We start from the raw sequence: 26,724 nt of genomic DNA, 5'->3' as shown, positions 1-26,724 counted from the left end.
ATCAGTATTATATATTACTATATTTCACTATACCATTATATTGTAATATTATTAGTAAATATATAATTATAATTATAATATTGTACTATTATTACGAGTATTATATTGCATTACATTATATTATTATAAATATTATATGTATATACAATATACTATATTATATTATTAGTAAAAACAAGATGGAAATGTCTTCTGCTCCCCTCTGTCTTCACTCTGGACAGAGCAGCCATTGGTGCCAGAGCGGGGAGCCCCCCCCCCCCCTCAACTGATGATATAGGCAGGTTAAACCCTTGTGCCGGCAGGACTGCTGGCCAAAAGGTCAGCGGTTCGAATCCAGGGAGCGGGATGAGCTCTTGCCTGTCATTTCCAGCTTCCCATGTGGGGACATGAGAGAAACCGCCCACAAGATGGTAAAGCATTCAGGCATCCCCTGGCCAACGTCCTTGTAGATGACCAATTCTTTCACACCAGTAGCGACTTGAAGTTTCTCAAGTCACCTCTGACATGAAAAGAAATCATGCACACTTTTAAATCAGGAGTTGAGCTATATGGCCCATATGATCTCTTCCAACTCTAATATTCTATGACTCTTAAATGTTGCCTGATAATCACCTGCAACTCTTCAAAGTTAGTTTTTTTGCCCACCGCCCCACTTCAAAGATTTTATTATGTCCTCTGGGGAGTATGGGGCAGGCACATCTATCACACATTTAGCCTTCTCGAAGTAAAACAAAGAAGAAGCAAGAAGTGATGTTTCCGGTTATAGACAAACCACAGAGGTCTAACAGTCATTTTGGTATTTTTTTTTCCCCCCCTTAGGTGGGTGTCTACAATATGATACAGTCCTCCAAGGGCAAGGTGCTCCATGGCACGAACAGTTACCCAGCCATGGTTGACTTCTGAATTTACGAAAGTATTTTTCACAGCTGGCTTGCATGTTGTGTTCGCTGTGAGACAAAACAAAGTGGTGTTGACGGATCATCGTAGAACCTAAAATCTATCAGCAGGGTAGGAAATTTCTTCTGTGAAAGAAGCATAGTGTTTCTCAAAGCTAGATGTAGATTTTCCCGGTGGGGATTGAATTCTGGCAAGATTTTGGGAATAAGCTGTTTATAGGATGAGGCCTAGGGCCCCCTGGTGGCACAGCAAGTTAAACCGCTGAGCTGCTGAATTTGCTGACTGAAAGGTTGGCGGTTCGAATACAGGGAGCGGAGTGAGCTCCCACTGTTAGGCCCAGCTTCTGCCAACCTAGCAGTTCAAAAACATGCAAATGTGAGACCAATAGGTACCGCTTCTAACTTTTTTTTTTTGGAAGAATTGCTTGGGCAGCCCAATTAAAAGAACTGACTGGTCTCCAGTTGAGGACTATGAAAAGCAAAAGGATTATAAATATTGTGGTTAATTATGGGCTCTTCTCTATAGTGTCTATTAGAAATACATAGGGATATTTGACTCTACGAAGTATGTAAATGAGTGCAGCGGCTCAGAATGGAAGTCAAGAGACTTTTTTTCTTTTTTTGTGATCTATCTATCTATATCTATATCTATATATCTTTTTTATCTTTCCTACTTTACTATCTCCCAATTGTTCTCCAACTTTCTATGAATAATAGTAAAACGTTATTTCCCCTTTTCGGGACAATAATTTTTTTTAAAAGTTACCTTTTCTGTGGGAAGGCAATGGTGTGCCATGCAGTCATGCTGGCCACATAACCTAGGAGGTGTCTAAGGACAATACCAGCTCTTCGGCTTAGAAATTGAGATAAGCACCACCAACCCAGGGTTGGACAGAATTGGACTTAATGTCCGGGGAAACCTTTATTTTTACTATAGGTACATTTTGGACAGTGAATAAAATGTGGGATTTGTATATTCAAAACTAGAGTTTGGTACCTATGAACTCCATAACACCTGATAATCAGAAAAGCCTGAACATGAGACATTTCTGTATCCCTTCTTTCAACTGGGGAATCCAAAGTGTATCACAAAATAGTTGTGATCCTTTCATTCACAGACACATACAGAATCTGAAAATTGATCTCCCCATAACCTGATTACAGTCAGTCCCTTAGTTACAAATGACTACAGTTAAGAATGGGGATGAGACATCAGGAAGTTAAAGTAATCTACCCCTTGGAAGGAAAATTCATTCCAGAAAGAGTTATCATGGGAAAAATGATGTCTCAACTGAAGCTTTATCGCCAGTCCTTGTTTCCGCAACAAGCCATATTTTTCAAAATCCAATTCTCACAGGGACAGAAAGTGAGGTGAAATCTTCTGAACAGGGGCACAGTCAGCAAAACAAACACCACAGGGGTGTTAGCCCTTCTCTATGCTATCCAAAGCGTGTCTGTGTGTGCGCGCCGACATTCACACATGTGTGTATGTATCTGTGTGTGTGTATTGTTGGAGTTACACTTTTAAAATGTACCTGTTCAGACTTACAAACAAATTCAACTTAAGAACAAACCAGCAGAACCAATCTTGTTTGTAACTAGGGGACTGTCTGTACTAGAAAACTTTGAAAGTTGAACATTTAATATAAAATATTCAAAAGGATAGATATGAATTTTTATCCCAACAGAGACAAAATTTCAATTCAAATATCACCAAGCCATGCATGGGCAATTGGGCTCCTACTGTTCCTTTTTGACACTGAGGCCGCATCTAAACTGCCATATAATGCAATTTCATAATATGGTTTAATTGCATTGAATTGCATTATATGAGTCTACACTGCCATATAAAACAGTTCAATGCAGTTCGAGTATTCTGGGGTGGGGCAAGATTTTCAATACTAGCCAGAAATGTATTATTTATACTTACAGGATGAAGCTATTTTTGTGATGACATGCAACACAGATATGTAAAAGGAACAAGAGCTATTGGTTTTCACTCATGTTCTGCTTCTACAGGTGAAAATGCTATCAGTCATCTTCTGTCAAGAAGACCTCTTCCCCTTGAAGCCCCTTGAACCCTTGAATCTTTGCAAGGCATTGAAAGTATCTCTGGAACAGCATCAAAGTGTAACTGTGGGATTGATAGCAAGAAGGGGGTTACCAAAATTTTTGTTTTGCCACTTCTACCAAAAGCATCCCATGGTAGCATTTTTTGTGGATAGAAATGAAGGTAGTATAAGCAGAAAATAAAGTTTGCATCCAACTATTAAAACAATATGGTGGAAACAAGGCAAGATGTTCCTAGGTAAAGGTAAAAGTTTCCTCCTGACATTAAGTCCAGTCGTGTCCGACTATGGGAGTTGGTGCTCATTCCCTTTCTAAGACAAAGAGCTAGTGTTGTCCGTAGACACCTCCAAGGTCATGTGGCCAGCATGACTGCTTGGAGCGCTCCTGATAAGAAGAAAAACGTTTGGAGTTCTCTAAGTGTTTTCTATACATTATTTAACTGTGATTCCAAAAGGATAACCCTACAAAGATACATAATGTTTGTACCTCAGGGTAAAAACCTACTACTTAGTATATCAATACAGCCTGAAGTATAGTACTACTACTTAGTATATCAATACAGCTATCTCTCTTTCTATCAGCCATTCTTGGACACTGGATTTTGTATATCGCCACGAAAGAGAGTTTTCCTCAGACTTTTAGGTCTGCAGAGTGCTATTTATGCTGAAATGACAGTGAAGACACAAAACCATAATGACAAAAAACGAGACCTCTCACTATGCGGCGAGTCTCGAAGGGAATCCACAGAGTCTCTGTATTGCATCGTTGACTTCCTTTGCTCTTCAAGGGAGTAAGCTGCTTCACGCCGAGCCCGAGCTTCCACGCAGGCAGGACTGTTGCACTTGCTGGTGCCCACTGAAGATAACATAATCCCAGATTGGCAATCCGAAGTCATGCTCTCTGTCCGTTCCAAACTCCAAGTGTGGCTTTCATGTCTGTGGATCAAGAGGAGCAATAAACATATATTGGCCACAATATGGAACAGATCTCACTATGCCATCTTATTGTATACAAAGCAGGGTTGGACAAAGTGTGGCCTATGAGCCCTATGCAACTCTCCAGGGTCATTTCTGTAGCCCTTATGGCTCCTCGGGGATCAAAACTATGTTTTTGCCCAACAACCATTCCGCTAGCCATTGAATGGGAGGGAGGCAGCCAGCCAGACACAGATTCATCATCTCTCATCCACCAGCTATTGGGGGGTTCTCCCACGTCCTATGATTGCCATTCCACTGGCCACTGAGTGGGAGAGAGGGTGGCAGCAAGCCAGATGCAGCTGCATTGTGTGTCATCTTATGTATTACATTTTATTTATCTATGTGGATTATAACCTAAGTGCCTTTGTGGATCTAAATAAAATAAGTAAATAAATAAAAAATATATACTTTAGGTGGTGTTGATTGCATTTTGACTATGCCTAGAGGCCTCTATGAATCCCGCAGTAGTCAAAGACCGCCACAATTTCAGAGCAAAACACCAATTGTTTTATGTATTGTCAAAGGTTTTCATGGCTGGAATCACTGGGTTGTTGTAGATTTTTCAGGCTATATGGCCATGTTCTAGAAGCATTCTCTCCTGACATTTCACCTGCATCTATAGCAAGCATCTTGCCATGATGCAGATGAAATGTCAGGAGAGAATGCTTCTAGAACATAGTCATATAGCCCAAAAAATCTACAACAACCCATGGCTATGTTCTAGAAGTATTCTCTCCTGACATTTCACCTGCATCTATGGCAAGCATCTTGCCATAGATGCAGGCAAAATGTCAGGAGAGAATGCTTCTAGAACATGGCCATATAGCCCGAAAAATCTACAACAACCCACCAATTGTTTTGCTCTGAAATGTTCTAAAATATCCACTAGAGGGCATAGGGAACATCTTGTATACCCAATCCCCGGAGATGTTGTTTTCTGAATCACAAGAGATGCCTTTTTCTGAAACATGGTGAAAATGTTTTGGGTTTCAGAGGCATTTGGGGGCAAAAAATGTTGTTTTTTTCTTCCCTGTGAGCAGGGGCCAGCAGAGAGGGCCCCTGCTCCCAGGAAAGTTTCCCTGGAGGGCTAATGTGTCTGTCTAGCCTTCCAAAGTTGCAAACCCTAGATATAGAGTCATACGGAGGGAATTACTCATTAAGCCCAGTTTACCAAATAGAGCCCAGAAAATGGGTTTTCCAAAATGGCATTGAAATTTGTGGGTTGGTGGTTTCACTTAGAATCATAGAATCATAGAGTTGGAAGAGACCTCTTGGGCCATCCGGTCCAGCCTCCTGCCAAGAAGCAGGAAAACTGCATTCAAAGAACCTCCGACAGATGGCCATCCAGCCTCTGCTTAAAAGCCTCCAAAGAAGGAGCCTCCACCACACTCCAGGACAGAGAGTTCCACTGCTGAACAGCTCTCACAGTCAGAAAGTTCTTCTTAATGTTCAGATGGTCCCTTTCTGCTCCCAGGGGAAAAAATGTCCCTGTAAGAATTCGCTAGTCATCCAAATTGTGGGTTGTGGCTGGTTGAGAGTCAGCTGCATTAAAATCACTACTGACCGAAAGGTCATGAGTTCAAAGCCAGCCCTGGTCGGAGTAAGCTCCCAACCATTTGTCTAGCTTGCTGTCAACCTTTGCAGCCTGAAAGACAGTTGCATCTGTCAAGTAGGAAATGTAGGTATTGCTTATGCGGGGAGGCTAATTTAACTAATTTACAATGCCATAAAACTCTCCAGCAGCAGACAAAAGAATGAGGAAGTACTCCATCGGTGTCACAAGTGGACGGTGAAGTGACAGCTTCCTCGGTGGCCAGAATTCAAAGCATACCCTTATGAAGTTGGAAAGTTAAATAGCCTCTGTGTGTCTGTCTATATATGTTGTGTGTCTATGGCATTGAATGTTTGCCATGTATATGTTTATTGTGAGTCCCCTGCGGGGTGAGAAGGGAGGAATATAAATACCTAAATAAATAAGTGGTTCTATGATATGCCTTCTCTGGAAGTTACCATAGAATCAACCTGGAGATCCTAACACATTTTAGAGAGGATTCTCAAAGGCAGTGGTTCTCAACCTGTGGGTCCCCAGGTGTTTTGGTCTACAACTCCAGAAATCCCAGCCAGTTTACCAGCTGTTAGAATTTCTAGTAATTGAAGGTCAAAACATTTGGGGACCCACAGGTTGAAAACCACTGCTCTAAGGATTTCTAGGTCCTCCAGGTGAATTTATAACAGTGGTTCTTAACCTGTGGGTCCCCAGATGTTTTGGCCTTCAACTCCCAGAAATCCTAACAGCTGGTAAACTGGCTGGGATTTCTGGGAGTTGTAGGCTAAAACACCTGGGGACCCTCAGGTTGAGAACCACTGATTTATAGTATGCTGTACCAGAGGTCAGGTAATTTGATTGTACTTGGTTGTATCTGCAGTTTCACGTGACCATAGTCCACCTGAGAACATATCCTCTACAGCCTAGAGATCAGTAGGTGGCTGAAACTGAGACTTACTAAAGTGTTTAATTTTTATCCAACATACATGTGTTAGCACTTTATAGCTTGCAGAGAAACATAGAAATATCCCAGGACCAAAAAGGACACTTCAGTGCAACCATATTGATGTCTCACTTCACTTCACTATTCCATAGCGAGGCAAACATCTCAATCCGCCTTCTACAGGAACCCCCAAAGCATTCAAGAATCCCCCCAGATTTCATAGGTTCTTGGGGATGGGCATTCTTTCTCTCCCAGGGAAGTTTCCCACCATGAGACCCAATTTCACCTTGTTTGACCATGACAATGACAATTAATTCCCATGCCACACATAATTGTCCAGAATGCAATATATTAAAAGGATTATAAGCATCTCCAGACAGGTGAGCACTGGCTGCAACTCTGTAGAGACAAAGAGACGGAGGGAGTGGAGAACTCGTACCTTTGGCTTGAGGTTGGAGTCCCTGTTGAGCAGGGGTGTGATGGTGAGCAGGAATGACTCCCTGAAAAGGTGGTCTCTGTTTCTCTTCGAATGACATGCTCAGTAGCAGGAACATTTTTAGACATATACTGAGGAAGGAACAATAAGCAATCTGAAATCCATTTGACATAACAACATGACCTTATTTATAGGTCGAATCGTTTCCAATTATAGAAGGAGAAGAAATGGGACAAGCAGCTCAGATTGTCCTAAATATGCTTGACTTTTGTTCTTCGGTTTCAGAACTTCAAATTCATTACACTCTTCAATAATGCTGCTTATGATTGCTTTTTAATAATTACAGCCTTATCATGCTAAATTGTGGTCAGACAATACCACATTGAGCTTCACAAGCCCAGAGGCAAAATGCAGAATATAAGAAACCAAAAAGTTTATGTCCATATACATGATCAGAAGAGTCAATCCTCAGGTAATTCTGCATTGTTAGGGATGAGACAAGCAAAAGATCTCTTCAAAGGTGGTTAAGACTTGTCAAAAGATGAGAGAGGAACTTACTTCTCTTCTAACCACCAAAAATTCCAAAACAAAATACATCTGGAATTTTCATCTGCTGCTTGACTGAGGCCCATTAGGCCCAAGCACAATGGCTAATAGTCAGGGTGGTGTGAGTTGGAGTCCAACCAACTTCCATAGGTCAGTATGTGGCTGAAACTAAGGGCACTTCCACACAGGGCTTAAACCCAAGATGAAGTGGGTTTAAGAAACCTGCTTCATTGTAGGTTTAAGTCCCCATGCCCGGGCATGTAGCCGGGGGGGGGGGGAGGGCTTGAGGGGCTTCAGCCCCCCCCCCCCGAAATTCTCATGGTGGTCCGTGAGCATTATTTAAATTGTTATGTTTATTCATATCATGATCTGATCACCATACACAATATATCCCATATGCATGGGGGTATTGGGGTAATGATACAAAAGGTTTGCTAGGGTAGACCCCCCCCCCAGAAACTCAGCCCCCCAACCCCCCCCCCGAAAAAAACTCAGCCCCCCCCCCCGAATCGAAATCCTGGCTACGGGCCTGTCCTGACATTTCACCCACACCTATAGTAGGCTAGGGTAGACCCTCTTTCACTCAGACTCAGCCCCCCCAACCCCCCCCCCCCAAAAAAACTCAGCCCCCCCCCCCGAATCGAAATCCTGGCTACGGGCCTGCCCATGCCCAAAGAAAAACTCGGGCTTTCCCAGGGGGAGGGTGTCCCCATTCCAGCACAGAAACTGCCACGCTGGAATGAGCCACCACCACCCCTCCAAAAAACCCCAAAGGCTTACAAATTTATAAAACCTTACTGGGTCGCCAGGAGGGGGCATGAGCAATTTCACCTACACTCTCACACACCTCCTGGTGCGTCGTTTTTATACAGCAGCCTCATGGTGATCCGGTAAGGTTTTAAATTTTTTTAAGGTTTTTTTTGGGGGGGAGGTTGGGGGGGAGGTGGATGCCACATCATATTTTTGGGCTCCAGGAACTCAAAAGTAACAAGATGGGTGTGGGGACTGATCCCTGGGCATACTTTCAGGAAGGCCTGTGTCTAATGGGGTATCTAATTGATTCAGGACACAGCAAGGTTTTCCTACTTTGTCCTGAATTAATCCTCTTTTGGACACCTTAGGTAAAAGTCCAACAGGGCCCAGATTTTGGGCCCGATCTGGAAGGGTCTTAAGACTTATTAATGTGTTTAATGTCTATCCAATGTTTTTCCTGAGAACAAGGCTCTCAAACAGCTTACAACATTAAGCAAAAATGCAAAGTAAATACATTTAGGAAATTAAAAATATAAGTAGTTATCTAATCAAATTGAAAGCCTCCAATGTAAACGTAACTACCGTAAATGATAGACTTTTTAAAAAATGGAATGTCTTTTAGTGTGTTCTTACGTATCACTAGAGGAAAGTATCATTACAGGAAAGAATGCAAGACTTAGAGAAGGGCCAGATCATCACGAGAGAATGCTTCTAGAACATGGCCATATAGTCCGAAAAATCTACAACAACTCAGATCATCATTTCTTTCTCCTTTGTATGCATTAAGACAGTGTTTCTCAATCTTCCTAACGCTGCATCCCCTTCAAACAGTTCCTGATGTTGTGGTGACCCCCAACCATAACTTTATTTTCATTGGTACTTCATAGTTGAAATTTTGCTACTGTAATGAATTGTAAATGTAAATATCTGATATTTAGAATGTATTTTCATTCACTTGACCAAATTTGGCACAAATACCCAATATGCCCAAATTTGAATACTGGTGAGGTAGGGGGAGGGGGGTTGATGTTGTTATTTGGGAGTTGTAGTCGTTGGGATTTATAGTTAACCTACCATCAAAAAGCATTCTGAACTCCACCAACAATGGAATTGAACCAAACTTGGCACACAGGACTCCCATGACCAACAGAAAATACTGAAAGGTTTGGTGGATATTGACCTTGAGTTTTGGAGTTGTAGTTCATCTACATCTAGAGAGTACTGTAGACTCAAACAGTGATGGATCTGGACCAACCTTGGCACGAATGCTCAATGTGTCCTAATGTGAACATAGGTGGAGTTTGGGAAAAATAGACATTGACATTTGGGAATTTTAGGTGCTGGGATTTATAGTTCACCTACAAAGAGCATTCTGAACCCCACCAACAAATTTGGGCCAAATTTGGGCCAAATTTCCCACACAGAACCCCCATGACCAACAGAAAATACTGTGTTTTTTATGGTCTTTGATGACCCCGTTGATACCCCCTTGTGACCCCTCCAGGGGTCCCAACCCCCAGGTTGAGAAACACTCAATTAAGATTTTCCCCCTTCCTTTATCTGCTGCTTTCTCCTCCAGCAAAGTCATGCTACAATAACAGCATCTCTGAAAATGACACTGCCTCCTTGCATAAAAAACGTAACTACCAGCATTGTTTTCATCTTAAAAGCATTCATTCCAGTAATAAAGTGGAGTTAGATTTCTGAGTATGTTTTGGACTAATAGCTGGTAAGCTGGCTGGGATTTCTGGGAGCGGAAGTCCAAAACAACTGGAGGACCAAAGGTTGGGAACCACCATTCTAGACTGAGTCTTTGTTGTGGCAAGGTGGCAAAGACAGGTAAAGCCTACCATAGTCCTCTGAACGACATTCCCTGTCTGTAGCTGCTATTAGGTTGAATGCATGGCTTGCATTTCAATTCTTCACAGATGAAAACCTGAAGACATGTGTCCAAGCATCCTCAGAGTGTGGTCACAATAGCAAAGTTTATTAATGACAAGCTAGGGACATTGTGGCATTTTGCTCAAGCAAGATCGCACTCACCCCTTTCCCCTTGCCCTGAGTTAACTAAGTGAAAACTAATTTTGCATTTTGAACTCAGTTTGCAGAAACTGGAGTAAGCTGAAAGCAAAAAAGGAAAGTAAAAGGAGAGGGGGGGGGGGGAAAGCTGCTGAAAAAGTGAAAGGATTCATTGGGACTGTCCTTGGCAAACCGAAAGGTATGGCATGACAGTATCGTTGAACTAAGACCTACAGTTATGGGAAAGGCACATCCCAACGCCCAGGAAACCTTCTTACTTTCATAACATGAACACGTCAAATGCAATGGGATGACTCTAGCAATGTTTCCAAAACAAACATAGCACCAGTCTCGATTTTGACAGGGCCAAAATTCTATTTTATTTCTACCAAGGAATAGTACATGAAATAAGTAAAGGAATGAAAATAATAATAGAAAAATTAAACAGGATAGTGAGCCCCAACATCAGACGGAATTGATATTTCTGGAGGGCTACTAGCTTCAGTTTTTCAGGGGCAGTTACTTTAGTACTGGAAATCATGTGGTTTTCAAACAAGAAGAAAGTTGGGCACAGATGGTGATGTTTGTGACCAACATCTACAAGTGTTGTTTACGCTCTCACACAGAGCATCTTAAAAGCATTCATTCCAGTAGTAAAGTGGAGTTAGATTTCTGAGTATGTTTTGGACTAACAGCTGGTAAGCTGGCTGGGATTTCTGGGAGCGGAAGTCCAAAACAACTGGAGGACCAAAGATTGGGAACCCTAGGTAATTTTCAACGGTAAGCAAACAGTATTTTGGCAACCCCCCCCCCCCCCCAACCAATCATTGATATATATTTTCTGTTCGTCATGGGAGTTCTGTGTGCCATATTTGGTTCAATTCCATCATTGGTGGAGTTCAAAATGCTCTTTGATTTTAGGTGAACTATACATCCCAGTAACTACAACTTGTATATGTCAAGGTCTATTTTCCCCCAAGAGCGCCTTAAGAGCGCCCCTGGGCAAAATCAACTATACTGCGAATGCTTACTTTGCGTAATGGGTTGAGCCGCCTCTGCTCACACAGCAGCCTTCTACTTGCAGGGTCCTCCTATCCACTGGCTTGCAACTAATGCATCTAGGTCTCCCTCTCTAGCCCTGTGGTATTGGAGTCTACCCATAAACCACTGCATGAGCAAAACCAAGAAAGACAGAACAGGGGAAGAATGAAGAAGGGAAACTGAAAAGGAAAGAGAGGAGGGGGGGGGGAGAATAGAAGAAAGAATAGAAGAAAGGCGAGGGGCCAGAGGAAATGGAAAGATGCACATTTCCCCTATCCTTTGTTCTGGCCTTCTTCACTCACTGCAATTTTTCAAAAGACCCCACATGATGAAAAAAGAAAAGTTACTTACATCAGCCATCTGAATTTCCTCAGGGTCCAGCCGAGGATGGCTAGGACCATTTGCAAGATTCCTGTTCTGATGGGCTGGACACATATTTTGCCGCATATGATTATGCATTTGATTTCTCTGTTTTCTAAATAATAAGCAAATTAGTAAATATTACTTGCATTCTTTCAGCAATGGGATTCAGACAGGAATAAGGACACTATTTGACTGTTATAGGCCCTTTTGTTGAACTCTCTTCTCAAGGAAAGTGTGGATCCCATTGTATTGGGCGACTCTGGCTGGGAAACTGCCTGTCTTCTTTGCATTTGGGTTTTCTCTCAGCCGTTTGTTTTCTTGTCTTTACCTGGACCTTGAGCTTGGCCAAAATAGGCTTGCCATCAAAGGCTCCTTCTACACTGCTATATAAAATCCAGATTATCTGCTTTGAACTGGATTATATGGCAGTATAGACTCATATAATCCAGTTCAAAGCATATAATGTGGATTATCTGCTTTGATAATCTGGATTATATTGTAGTTTAGTATGGGCCAGAACATATGGTAGTTTAGAATGGGCCTGAGTTGCACAGATGGAATTTTTTTTTACATCTGTTCTTCTCCTTGTTCTGAAATGTGGGACAATTGTTTTGGGATGAAGAATTAGGCCCCTTCTACAGTGCCATATAATCCATATTATCAAAGTGGATAATTCAAATTATCTGCTTTGAACTGGATTATATGAGTCTACACTACCATATAATCTAGTTCAAAGCAGATAATCTGGATTTTACATACTGGTGTGGGACCTTTAAGACTCTGGCAGATTGAATGGATAATTTTGTTTCTCAATCCCAGCAACAGCCATCTGCTGCAGTTCTCCCTCTTCTGTCACCAAGATTTAGAAGGAAACCACATAAATTCAGACCAATGACCAGAAAAAGCCCTTAAAACAAGTTGGAAGTGCTTGTTTCAAAAGGAGGTTCGCTTGCCTTTCCTGATTCCCAATCAAATATTTAAACCCTCTTAAAGCAAACATTTCTTACAACTTTGCAAATACTTTTAGCTGTTTAGTTTACCACTAAAGTTCATACTGGGAGCAGGCATATACCCTTCAAAGAATGGCTTGTATGCCTCCTTGCCTTAGATCTTTACTTTCGCACACCTTCACCACTATCATTTGAGTTAGTCCCTTTTTACAAACATGTTCCTTTAATGAATCAAGTAATTTACATTAAAATCTTCCTTTCCATCTATTCTTAAAGGAACTGTTTCAATATTGATCTAATAGTAATATTAAAATGCATTTTTTTTAAAAAAAGTTTGAATTGATGCCCTTATTTGTTAAATTTATGATGAAACACTTTTTAGCATATAGCTCTCTTTTTTAAGGAAAAAGAACATACAGAAATATTTGTACAATACTACAAACTATTATTTCAGCATTTTTAAAAAATTAAAAATGATTTAAAATCCATACTCAGAATAACCGCTCCTATTTCTAACTTGCTCCTATTTTTATCTCATTAGAGTTTTTAAACATTTTATCCTGTACATGTGGCCCGCCCACTGTTACTGTCACTGTGTTTATTGTAATGTTATTTTGTTATTGTATTCATGTGTTTTGGGGTTTTTTTCTTTTAATGTAATTTTAATGATGTTGCTTGTTGTTTATGTATTGGTTTTATTTTGATGTAATATGTTGTCCGAGCTTGGCCCCGTGTAAGCTGCTCCGAGTCCCCATTGGGGAGATGGTGGCGGGGTATAAATATAGTTGTTTATTATTATTATTATTATTATTATTATTATTATTATTTCTTAGTATAGACTTCACATGGCATGATTAACACAAGAGGGGAAGTTTGGTCTGTTGATATGTGGGAACATGTATCTGAAGGGTAAACTGAGACCCCTTCTACACTGCCATTTAAATCCAGATTATCTGCTTTGAACTGAATTAAATAGCAGTGTAGACTCATATTACCCAGCACATCAACATCAGCCAGCATGTCAACGACTTAAATCTAGAAATAGTTTTCTAAGATCTAAAGAGACACTCACCGGAACACCTCAGCAAGCGAGAGTCCAAAAGTGGCAGGCTCAAACCCAGAAACTCAACCAATGGCTGATACCAAATGAGAGACTCCCCGACTGGGCGACTTGGAAGGCGCTGAACAGACTGCGCTCTGGCACCATGAGATGCAGAGCCAACCTTCAGAAATGGGGCTACAAAGTGGAATCCTCGACATACGAGTGTGGAGAAGAGCAAACCACTGACCACCTGCTGCAATGCAACCTGAGCCCTGCCACATGCACAATGGAGGACCTTCTTGCAGCAACACCAGAGGCACTCCAAGTGGCCAGATACTGGTCAAAGGACATTTAATCTACCAAACTCACAATTTTCATATTTTGTCTGGGGTTTTTGTTGTTGTTGTTGTTTTGCTTTGTTCTGTTAGAAATGTAATATAATCGACTGGTTGCACTGACACGATAGATAAATAAATAACCCAGTTCAAAGCAGACAATGTGGACTGCTTTGATAATCTGGATTATATAGCAGTGTAGAAGGGCCAGAGTGATGCTAGATGTCTATTTGAAAGTTCCCTAGAAGTGCTCAGGAGAGGTGATAAATGACTGCTCCCAAACCAACAGACCCTTTTCCTTCTGTCAGGGTCCTTCCAGACAGGCCCTTTGTCCCAGGATCTGATTCCAGATTTTCTACTTTAAACTGGATTATAGGAGTCCGCACTGCCAGATAATCTGGGATCAGATCCTGGGATAAAGGGCCTGTCTGGAAGGGCCCCTAGCTTCCCCCACGTCTTCATATTTGGGAAAGGCAAATGTCCCATATGTTTCCTTGACTTCCTTTGGAAGTAAAGTAGAATTAGTGGAATTTTTATTGAAATAAGATGGAGCATTTGACTTTATTAAACATTATGGAGGAAGCACCTGATTCACATCTCACCGTTACATTACTTCTTGCCATTACAATTTTTGGCAATGACCTGTTGCTCTAATTTCTTTCACCAACTTCATTTCATTATGATCAGTTTTGCTGATGATTTCTTATAATGAATGCTGTTGTTATGATTTAATTTTATGTTCATGTGTTTATCATTTGGCAATCTTTAATAGTGTGTGTATATTTTTATTAATGTATTTTATTGCATGGATTTTTGCATTTACATTACAATATTTATATTGTTATTATTTATATCCTCCTAGTAATCTTGTGTTATATTATATCCCTGCAGTTGTGTCCTTGTTAGCATTTTTGTGGGTTTGTTTTCACCTGCTGTCCTTGTGTGCGTTTCCCCCCAAAGGTTAAGGAAACAGCTATATTCTAAAGCTAATAAGCACTAGAACTGTAGGAATGATAAGAGACTTTTAATGTATATACAGGACTGTTTAGTATTAATAAAAGCCACTCACTTGGTTTTACAATAAGCTACCACACACACTATCCCCACCACAAGCAATGCAACACAAATCCCGGTTATGGTTAGCACTCTCTTCTGATACAGCTCCTCAGCTTCTGCAAATAAGATCAAAAGAATGAGCAGTTAAAAATCCATCTCAAATTAGATCTGTGAATGCTGAATGTACAATTACTACCCTTCACATTAGGAATTGAAATCTAATAGGCTATTTTCTTAAGATAACACTTTACATTAGCTACAGCTTCTTTTCTCCAAATGTTCTCTTTATCACTGTCAATTCAAAACAAAAGCAATGAAACCAGACTCTTTTCCTTTTCAGTAATCTCACTCCATGTTTTCTAATAGTTCCACACATCTCTTCCTTTCCTATCCAACAACTCTGTATAATTTATGCATAGCAGTACAGGTTGAGCACCCTTAATTCAGAAATCTGATTTACACCAGACTCCAAAACATTTTTCCAGCAATCTTTCACTCCCACCTTTGAGGCAGTGTCTACACTACAGAGACATGAGGATCTGTGAAGTGGTGGGAGACATGGAGTCCTGCTGAGCAATACTCCTGAATTCCCACCATTTCACAGATCCTCAGTTTCGCATATCATGCACAACACAAGTAGTGAATGAATGAGACACAAGGCTTGAAGACAAATGTGTGGACATGTGAAATGGTAGGAGTGGTGGCTATTCAAGGTGTATCATTACGTTTATACAAACATCACCAAATCTGAAAAATATCCAAAATATGAAACAGTTCCCAAGCATTTCAGAAAAGGGATAGGCAACCTGTACAGCATCACTTGGTGAGGCCAACTTCTATGCGCCTATGTTAACTCTCCTTTAAGTGGCAGAACTAACTGTGACACTTAGGCCGAATCTTCAGACGGAGCACCCAGACACTATACAGAAAAGCCCTAAAATTAAAAATAACTTCCTCGACTGCCATTACTGTGCTGGCAGCGCTCTTCTGGAGCATAGAAATGACGTGCCAGGAGAAGCGGGGGTGAGGAGCAATTTTCCTCCTCACCTCCTGGAGTTGAGGAGAGCTCCGCCAGCATGGTAATAGAAGCTGGGTTATTTTTTTAATTTTTAAGGGTCATTTAAAGGGTTTTTGGTGGGGTGGTTATAGAGCTCTGGGTTTTCTGGGCTGATTCAACCCATAAAACATGAAAGGTCTTTGCCCTAACACAGGACTTCCAAGGGGGCAATCCTAACAGGGCCCATACTTGATCTTTAAGGAAGATCCAGTGCCTAATTAATTTGGGACAAAGCAGGGTTTTCCTGTCGTGTCCTGAATTAATTTGCTTTTTATGTGAGGCATCATGTGGACGCCTCAGGTAAACGTGATGGCCTGTGTTTTGGGCCCTGTGTGGATGGGCCCGCAGAACACCTGGAAAGTGACTATCATCAAATGACACCCAAAAATATCAGTTTCCTGATCTATCCTCTGGAAAAAGAAAAAACAAACAGCAGAGCAACAGAGAGAGAGAGAGAGAGAGAGAGGATCATGTGAGAGATCATGCAGAAGTCAAGGGGAGCAGAAGAACACAGAGAGTGTACCAACAAGATCTTGCAACTACATTGTTGGTGACAGGGCAAGGGTGCAAGATAGTCTAATCTGAAGGAAGTGAATGGAGACTATACAATGGACTGTCCTGAAGAACTGCTTTGGGAGCCACTTCAGTGACCTGAAGTCCCAGGAATAAAATAGTAGTTTATGTTCTTGTCAAACTCTGTATGGCCTTGAGGATAAGCAATAAGCATTACCTTTTGTGTTTGGCCCATGGATGGCTACTAGTAATGCTGAAAATGAGTGGTGCCATTAGAAATCAGGAGAAATACTAGACATTATTTTTCCCAATGCAGAGGTCTGACTTGTGATAGCATCCAATTCAACTTTATCTGGCCATCAATTTAACTTTAATTATCATACTGTATGCCACCTGCCATCTGAAAATTTGTCACATATTTTATTATTTTAGAGCTAAGACAGCTTTCAATAAGACTAAAACAATTTCATCCTAATGACCTACAGCTAACAAAGTTCAAACAATTAAACAAGATACCATATAAAAGCCACTGATATCAGAAATCATACAATTATATAAAAAAGCACAGCACTAAAGATGAATCTACATTGTACACACCTTTACAAAAATATTCATCACAATTACTTAGCTTCCTGTAGAAAGGAATTGCATAACCTGGGAGCAGCCACCAAGAAGGCTCTCTCCTTCTAAAGTTCTACAAACATACTTGGGTCACTGAATTTACAGCTAAGTAGATATGTATAGGAATACACTGCATTTGGAAAACTTCTGGCCTATTTCCTTGCTCATGTCAATTAGAAAAAGCAATATGAGATGTCGTCATTCAGCATTATTTAGAGACCAGCAATGACATATATCCAGAATGTTGTGTCTTCTAAATGTTTTCTATGGAGATGATTGGAACCCATGTAAGAGTTTAGTAAAAAAATCAATTCCTCTGCATTTTTCTCTTTCAACTGATAGGGAAATTTATGAGTCCAACTAGCTAAATACAGGTGATGCACAGATCAGGGTCTGGCTTTCTGGAAGGGGAGCCTTAAACTGAAAGATTTCTACCAGTTGTCACTATCAGCATCTGGTATCTGACAGAAGGTGAAATAAAGCTACTTCTGCACCCTAGTAACTGGAGGGTATACAGCTAGATTGCCAGTATTTCCAAAATGTCCTAAACTATTTAGAGCTTGGACTATACCAACCAAATGTACCGATGAATTTGGTGACCCTCCATGGGAGGCGGTTTTTCTTTTAAATTTGATATTTACACAGTGCATTGATATAGGTGCAATATTTTGTACCAATCTTCATATTGTTATTTGTTTTTACATAATGAGCATGGACACTGTGCTTTCTATAAAACAGCTAAGCTCTCAAAAATATTTTTTTACTTTCATTGCCAGGCCTGGCAAAAGCATTAAGATCACAAATATATATTGTGCTATGAAAGTGAGAGTTGCTTACTATAAGCTGAGCTGTAGGTGAAATAAGTAGGGAGACACTACCAACTTAGAAATAAATGAACCCAAACTCTACTTAAAAGTACATTTTCTTCTATCTTACTGTTTAAACCAGTGGTCCCCAACCTTTTTTTAAACCAGGGACCACTTTCCAACTTTAGTACTGAAAGCAGGGCTGTAGCCAGAAAATTTTTTCAGGGAGAGTTGAAAATTGGGGGGGGGGGGGGGGGTAAGGGTCATGCTGAAGCAAAGAGCACAGCAGGGGGCAGAGCAGCCTTCAATAACCTGCAGCTCCGCCCCTGTTAACCACCTCCACCAAGTCTGGCCTCCTTAATGAGAGCATTCAACACCCCCCCCCCAACTTGGTTGCTTCACTACATCGGCTATTGCTGCAAGTAATGACAGAGCGAATAAATTGCCAATATTTGCTTGAGATAGTGCTTGCAGTTCTCGAGGGACTCTTAATTTTTTGCATCTCATAAACTTAGCATGGGGATTTGGTTAACCAATTAAAATTCACGAGTAAACCAGGGTTTTTTTTAACCTGAAATTTTTTTGGGGGGGGGGGGAATTGAACCACTAACCACCACCACCCCACCCTCCACCTCCACCCCCCGGCTACAGGCCTGACCAAAAGGGTTACAATCAGTTTTTGGTCAACTTTAGATTCGGTTTGATTATTTGGGGTGCTGATTCAGAACCCTGGAAAGACCACATAAGCATTGGATAGACCACATCAGCTCTAGTTTCTGATACAGAACATATGCTATCTAGTAGTCGCCATCTGCTCACCCACAGAAACCATATTTAATAAGCCTCCGCACTATAAGAGGGTTTTGCAAGATTGGTCACTCTTGTTACAATGATGTAGTAACAGTGAGGCTGTGGACCATATTTTAGTTTTTGCGGACCACTGGTGATCCATGGACCACAGGTTGGGAACCGCAGGTGTAAACTAAAAAGTTACTCACTATCAGCTGCCACTTCTCCCATTATTCAAGCCACATGACCCCTGTCAGCACCTATATTCTCATTAATTATTGCCATATGAAAGACATGTATGAACCTATGTACCTTACCCTGATTTAGAGTGACGGGAGCATTTGTGTGCTTAAAGCTCTATAGCAGTATTATATGAAATCAAAGATCAGAAAGATGAACAGATTATTGCTTGCACTATAAAAGATTGCTCCCATTTTGCATCTCTCAAAATGAAGTGTCTTTCTGAACAATCTCCTGTACACTTAAAGATAAATCAAGTGTTAAAAAAAGGTCCCATGACTTCCATCAGAAATAAATGAATGGGAAGAAATGAATTAATGGATTCCAGATGATACTGAACATTTATTCAGGCTATCATTCATACATAACGTCCTTCACCCCAACACTGCATTCAGATCGCCGGTGTCTATAAGCAAAATCTTTATCCTCACAAGAAGCTTGATTTAAAACACCACAGAGCATATTGTATACTATCAAGTTATAAAACGTAATTTCTAAATGTCTGACAATCTATTTTTCACAGCTGGAAATACTAAAGTTTCAACAAATAGCAACAAATCTTATTTATGATTAATTGTTGTCGTAAACTGCTCTATACATGAAGTTTAGATAGAATTCTTTATGAATGCACCAAAGAATAGCTTTCAGATTGGTGAATATATTCTTTAAACTATTCATGAAAACAAAATATTCATGGCTGGAGAATTATTTATTTATTCATTACTCTTTACTGATGATATTTATAAGACAGAGAACTGTTGCGAATTGGAGACCAAAATATTTAATAAAATGAAATGTATCCACTGACATTGAGACAATTTATAAAGTGCACATTTATATGGATTTGAACAATGACAGAAAGAACACAAAAGACAATTAAAATATTTCAGTTAGGTTATAAGAAATTTAGACAGCAGTTTGGTAACACCTTCATTTGATATATAACAAATTTATATATATATATATATATATAGAAATACACACACATATATGTATATAGTGAACAACAAACAAATTATCATTCTGTGATAACATGTAAAGAGTAATGCAATGCATGTGTATTAATGTTATCCATGGGATAGGAAATGACATGCAATGTGCAATGGTGAAGAGACAAATGAGTAAGAAATGTTCATTGCATAACAGTGAATCTGGAAATATTTTTTCCTTTTAAAAGGCAACAAAAGATAGAGCTGAGAAGAGATGAAAAACACCTTCAATTCCAAATGATAATTTAAAGCATATTTAAATTGGCAGCACTGGTTTACCAACTCAAGGCCTCTTTCCACAATAAAGTTTTCACTCATAGAAAATCAGTCCAGTCCTACACATGTATATTCAGAAGAAAGTCCCAGTAGTTTCCGAAGGACCTCCTCCCAGGTAAGCGGACTGTGGCCTGAATCTAAGACACAGCTTTCCTTCAGTCCAGTAGTTTAGTCAACTCAAGATTTGGGGTGGGAGGTCATTATTCCATTGAACAGCAACAACAAAAATTAAATGTGGAAAGGATGCCTTTGTTCCCATCACACACACAAAACGAGCCTGATGGGAAGAAATTGAGAACAATCAACTCTTATAGGTTAGTTTGGAATCATCATGACTAAAGACTGGATGATTTTGGAGGAAATTGTAAACGGAAACAAACACTCCATAAGGATTTGGTTGGTTCCATTCAGACCCAGTAGTCTTGTATTCTGTCCTCAAAAACACCTTCCTTACTTACTTACTTCCTTCTTTCCTTCCTTCCTTCCTTCCTAATGACTTCCTAAGGACTTTCTCTACTTGTCTTTCCTTCTGAAGTTCTCCCCCTCATGGCTCCAAAAACCTGTGACTCCACTTTAACTGCCACAGTTGCAACCTATGGGATCTTAGGATTTTATAGTTTGGTCATAAGCACTAGAGCTCTGTGAGAAAAAGCACCCCATGAAATTACAAAATCTAGACCAGTAATTCTCAACTTGTGGGTCCCCAGATGGTTTGACCTTCAACTCCCAGAAATCCTAACAGCTGATAAACTGGCTGGGATTTCTGGGAGTTGTGGGCCAAAACACCTGGGGACCCACAGGTTAAGAACCACTGATCAAGACTTTTGTGGGATAGAGTCACTGTATTTCAAGTGTTATCGAAGTGCTGGAATTCAGAAAAGAAGAGAAATACGAGTTTACCTACCATGTTTTCAGGGCCTTTATACAGTTGCTACAACTTTGAATTTTCTTTAATACCAGCCTATTCTTTACTGGAGTGTTTGTTGACTTTGACTTTGGCATAAAGTAGTGACATTCCAAACTGACCTCCCCATCTTTTCAGTTTCCAAACAAAATAGAGAAGTTAGAAGTGGTGAGTCTAATTTCACTTGAGCTAGCTTGTCAAGGTAATCAAGAACAGTAGAAAAGTGCTGCACACAAAGAGCTTGTGTAACGGATATGCATATTTTAACAACTAATCTAAATATTATAAATAATGTAAATGTAGGGCATTGTTGTCTTCATTATGCGAGTTAAGAAACAAGATAGCCATCCTATTTAAAGCAGAATATATGTAATGTGAAGGATTATGGGTAGGTTTTAATGGTGTCTGATTAAGAAATGAATGGTTTATTCCATACCCTTTAATTCTAATCCAAGATGCTCTGCCAGTGCAAAAAAAGGAACAAATAAGAAAAAGAGAAAAGAGAGACAATTTTATAAAAGAGAGGATTTCAAATATTAAGTTAACACAAACAGTAGAGCAGTAAGAATAGCTTTATGTTTTCAGTTCACAGAAGCAGTAAGAAAGAAAATACTAAATACTACATACTGATCACAAATACTAAAAAGGCCAGTACCACCAAATATAAATAGATATCTAGTAAGGGAATTAGGACTTCCTCAAGAAAAGGGATGTCTGTTAATATTGTATGGATGGGCGTGGCAATCAGAAATATTAAATGGACACCTTCTGAAGGACCAGAGGATAGCTGGACATACAATTATATCTATAGCAACATGAAACTCATGGAAGACACATTTTAACAAGTCTTCAGAACTTTACTTAAAAGCAAGTCTTTCTGAAATCAAGCTAGTAGGGCTGTGCGATAGATGAAAAAAAAAGTTTCAAAACTCTTTACAAAATTAGCGGGTGGCAGCATTTCATTTCTAAAGCATTTCTAAAGTATCATTAGTGAAAATTTTATTACTATAACGAGAGGCCAGGGACCAGAAGTGGGGTAAATGCGCAGCTTGCTACCGGGGAGGGAAGACAAACTGCGAGATTGTAAAACTTGCACCAGACATACGAAAATAATTACAAAAATTGGAAAAATTGTTTCTTAATTACTCCTCACACTATTCCTGCATGGCTCGATATTGGATCGTAAGCTAATTTAAATACGAATTCATAATGAGTGTAGAAACTAACGAACACGATCAACCAAGCCTACCATATAGCCCGAAAAACCTATAACAACCCAAAAAAGAAGGTTTTCAAGAGCTGACTGCCAGGCAAACAAAACTTGCTATTAAAGCCTCAAAGTCTGCAGTTTGTAACAGTGGTAAGACGAACAGAATTAAATTAGACTTGGCAAAACAAGACTGAACAACACCTCAGAATTCAGGTTCTGCCAAGGAGAATGAAAGCTAATCGCTTTACTATTTTGTTTTCCCTTCAGACATAATCAAGAGGAAGGAAATGTCTTCCAGGAATAGAAAGTTAATCCTGGCAATGATAATCAAGGCGGAGTCACAATCCGAAACCCGTCCTAATCTAACACTAAATTCAGAAGCTCCCCCCTTCACACCTATTTGTAATTTGGTGGAAGTCTCACAGGGTCAAATAACAGCTGCTCTGGAGCTTATTTTGTTCTTTTTCTTTTCTTTTCCCAACAGATCAGGATTTTTTAACCATTCCATACTCAAACCAGGAACAACACGGCAAGAACATACATTTCCTGAGTAAAGGGTTGTTGCACTTAAAACAAAGGTAACATTCTTAGTTTTTAATAAAATGCAACAAACAATTCTTTGTTTTCCACACCAGGGATTCCTAGGCCTATATCCAATTGCAAGTCCTAATCAGAGTTGCATCACTGGGATTATGCAAGGGTTAGTTCAATGGGTTTATTGTAACTGGGACTAACAACTGGATCTACAGGCTCATCTACATGGGTCAAATGCAGTGGGGCAGGAGTGAACAGATTTTGTGATATCCATATGATGCACAGATGCCTCCCTCCTGCCTTTGTCTTAGTGGCAAAACTACTGATGGTCATCACTCATCACATCTACTCAGGAAGGGATGATGCCTTCTTTCCCCCCCACCTTTCCCACTTTGCACTGGCATTCTGTCTCCCTCTTGCCTATGATATTCTATTAGACCATAATAATAATAATAATAATAATAATAATAATAATAATAATAATAATAATAATAATATCAAGACAAATATCAGGGGGACTGCATGACAGAAGGAACTCAAGCCCACCAAGCAAAATACATCTAGTTTTTTCTTTGCTCTTCTCCTATTTGCACATGGGGAAAAGTTCTCAGGTTTTCTAATCTTTTTCTGTCTCTCCAATCAATGCAATTCATGATTTTAATATATATATATATATATATATATATATATATATATATATATATATATACACACACACACACACACACCTAATTATTACATTATAAAGTTCATATTGCAACATAACAGTCTCCAGGTGTATTTTTTTTGTATTTGTTTTCAATCAATTATAATTCACTCAGTTTTCAGTTAATGCTAAAATAGGATTGCTGTAAGGCACTTCAATTATATCCGTAATGGATGATACAGTATGCTTAACATTATTCCTTAAAGGTAAAGGTAAAGGTTTCCTCTTGACATTAAGTCTAGTTGTGTCTGATTCTGGAGGGTGGTGCTCATCTCCATTTCTAAGCCATTAGACATTTCCAAGGTCATGCACTGTAACCTTCCCGCAGAAGTGGTACCTATTAATCTACTCACATTTGCATGTTTTCAAACTCTAGGTTGGCATAAGCTGGAGCTAACACTGGGAGCCTTCCCCATTCCCTGGATTCAAACTACCGACCTTTCAGACAGCAAGTTCAGCAGTTCAGTGGTTTAACCCGCTGCGCCAATAAAAAAAATAAATGGAGGTCTTTGCAAAGAAGGACCTCATCACATTAAGGCTGGGAATTATCCCACAATGTGGTGAATCTGGCGTGGCCCAATGTGGGGAACTCATCACCTCATGCTCCGCATCACCCGAATGACTGTATACTAGCCTGGCTGACCCAAGTGCCACTTCCTGTTTCCCTTGCCTTGCCAATGAGGCCATCGAACTAGTAAAAACATGGAGACAAGATGCCGTCCTGGTTGAGACAGAAACAAGATATTGTGCATGAAAAGGAAAATCTTTTAAAAATTCAAAGAAAAAATATTTTTTCCAAAATTGAGACTCCAAAACGGGGTGCACCTTACATTCAATGGCACCTTAGATTTGAAGAAATATTATAGTATGGATTTATGTCACATTTTAGCTAATCCACAATTATTATTTATTTATTTTTGTCGTGTCAGAAGTGAAGTCGCTTCTGGTGTGAGAGAATTGGCCGTCTGCAAGGACGTTGCCCAGGGGACGCCTGGATGATTTGATGTTTTTATCATCCTTGTGGGAGGCTTCTCTCATGTCCCCGCATGAGGAGCTGGAGCTTATAGAGGGAGCTCATCCACCTCTCCCCAGATTTGAACTTGTGACCAGTCGGTCTTCAGTCCTGCCGGCACAGGGGTTTAACCCACTGCGCCACCGGGGGCTCCACAAATTATTATTCTTTATTTCTATTTCTTCCCACATTTAGTGCTGTAACAATATGAAATATAAACAGCTGCAACCACATATGAAAGATACTGCTTATTGTTTATTATCTCTAGATTTTAGCAAGCAACGTTGCATTAGGAAATAAATACTTCTTCTAACTATAATTCAAAAGGCCAAAGTCTTAAACTGGGAGTGAGCAACTGCACAGGAAGCAGTGATCCCTCTTCCCTTGCAGTGTATCAATTTTAACCAATTCATGGTAGAAATTAAGGAATGGGGCTGGGTTGAATTTCTAGGAAATGGGAGACCACACACTTTTGTAACCACATTTGCAAGTGGAGTTGGTGCTGTTCCCTTATTTAGGTGGACTCCAAAAGAGGGTCAATACAATATGTCCATTTTATGGAGGGGGGAGTTGGAAGAGGAAAACCATTTCCCCCATTTTCACTGGTTATCCCCTGCACACACTTCCCATGTCATAAATGACAGTTGTTTCAACGACAGCAACAAAGGTGGGGGGAATAACAGGAAAACATGGGGAAATGGTTTAACTCCTTCGAAACTACCTCCCTGTAAAATGGACTCTCCTCTGTCTAGGCTCCCTTTTGGCCTCCACCTGGATAATGGAATTTTGGAGCCCCTGGTGGCGCAGCGAGTTAAACCGCTGAGCTGCAGAACTTGCTGACTGAAAGGTCAGTGGTTAAAATCCAGGGTGTGGGGTGAGCTCCCGCTGTTAGCCCCAGCTTCTGCCAACCTAGCAGTTCAAAAACATGCAAATGTGAGTAGATCAATAGGTACCACTTCTGCAGGAAGGTAACTGCACATGACTTGGAGGTGTCTAAGGACAATGCCGGCTCTTTGGCTTAGAAATGGAGATGAGCACCACCCCCAGAGTTGGACACAACTAGACTTAATGTCAAGGGGAAACTTTTATTTTTACTGTGGAATTTAATGGTTGTAGCAGTTTGTGGAAAGAAGATAATCCAAAACTGCTCCATTTTTTGTCTTTACATTTAGTGGGTTTCATAGGGCTTTGGGTAGCTGCTGGGGAGTGGAGGCTTTAAGGGAATACAAGTGGGACTCAGAGATGAAGCCCATCACTGCACCTCCTCGACTTCATCTTAAGCATTGTTTTTATTTTTACTCACAAGTCAAATTCTAGTCAGATAAGAACAAATGCTGTATCTTTATATGGGAAAACCATAACACTACATTTGGTCACCTGCTCTCTATCATTTTTAAAGATGATTTTCCCTTCATTTCTGTACTGTCTTCTACACTTGGTTCTTGGTTTAATTTTTGATGTCACCTAAGTCTTTTATCATAATTTCAACGAGTATGTATATTCCCCTAATTGTCTGTAGAAGCTAGTAACGGTGCATTAAAGAGCAAATATTCCCGAACATTAGTTTTCTCTTCTCTAAAAGCAAGCAAGCAAGCAAGGCACATATTGGAACGGTAGCAGCTGATATTTTTCAATAATTCATGACACTCTCTAAAAGAGAGCCCTGTGGTCCCTTAACAAAGTTATTACAGCATGAGCTTCTATGAACTGCAGCCCATTTCGAAAACTCTGGTCATTGGGTAATAAGGCATGTGAGACTTCCTGGGCAAGGTTTAGTTTACTTCTATACTCCTCCTCCTCCTAAACACCATTAGTAAAAGAGTGTTGCATTGCAGTAAAATTTGCCAGGTATGCAAAGCTTGCAGAACATTTTATTTATTTACACTCAGGGATTTTTGTCCCCCAAGTCTAATAAAATTAGTATTACTTCACTGCGCACAAGGGCAGGAGCAGTGTTAGGCCATATCCTGGAACTTGTAACTGTAATTCGGTGTATGCAACCCCACTTGGTTGCTTGTCCATAGATTTATATAGTCAACAGTATGATTAACAGCACCACCAATTAATCAGTTTAGCCTTGGGCAGGAGCCACCA

The 26,724-nt window shown here is 40.2% G+C and overlaps 1 protein-coding gene across 3 annotated transcripts in view; it reads right to left on the bottom strand.

Annotated features, from left to right (window-relative positions):
* Window positions 1–26,724, bottom strand: part of NRG2 (neuregulin 2) — a 178,643-nt gene that overhangs the window by 3,359 nt on the left and 148,560 nt on the right. For 2 of the 3 annotated variants that reach the window (XM_060774146.2, XM_060774147.2), the window contains exons 6-9: window positions 14,987–15,089; window positions 11,579–11,702; window positions 6,872–6,999; window positions 3,677–3,901 (exon numbers count right to left, since the gene is read on the bottom strand). In XM_060774146.2, coding sequence (XP_060630129.2) covers window positions 3,677–3,901; window positions 6,872–6,999; window positions 11,579–11,702; window positions 14,987–15,089 — 580 coding nt within the window. Of the gene's footprint in view, window positions 1–3,676; window positions 3,902–6,871; window positions 7,000–11,578; window positions 11,703–14,986; window positions 15,090–21,604; window positions 21,629–26,724 lie in introns of all 3 variants that reach the window. The other variant, XM_060774145.2, reaches the window with a different exon arrangement.

This window comes from Anolis sagrei, chromosome 4 (genome assembly GCF_037176765.1).
Source record: "Anolis sagrei isolate rAnoSag1 chromosome 4, rAnoSag1.mat, whole genome shotgun sequence".
Classification (NCBI taxonomy): domain Eukaryota; kingdom Metazoa; phylum Chordata; class Lepidosauria; order Squamata; family Dactyloidae; genus Anolis; species Anolis sagrei.
This window is presented reverse-complemented; position numbering and strand designations above follow the sequence as displayed.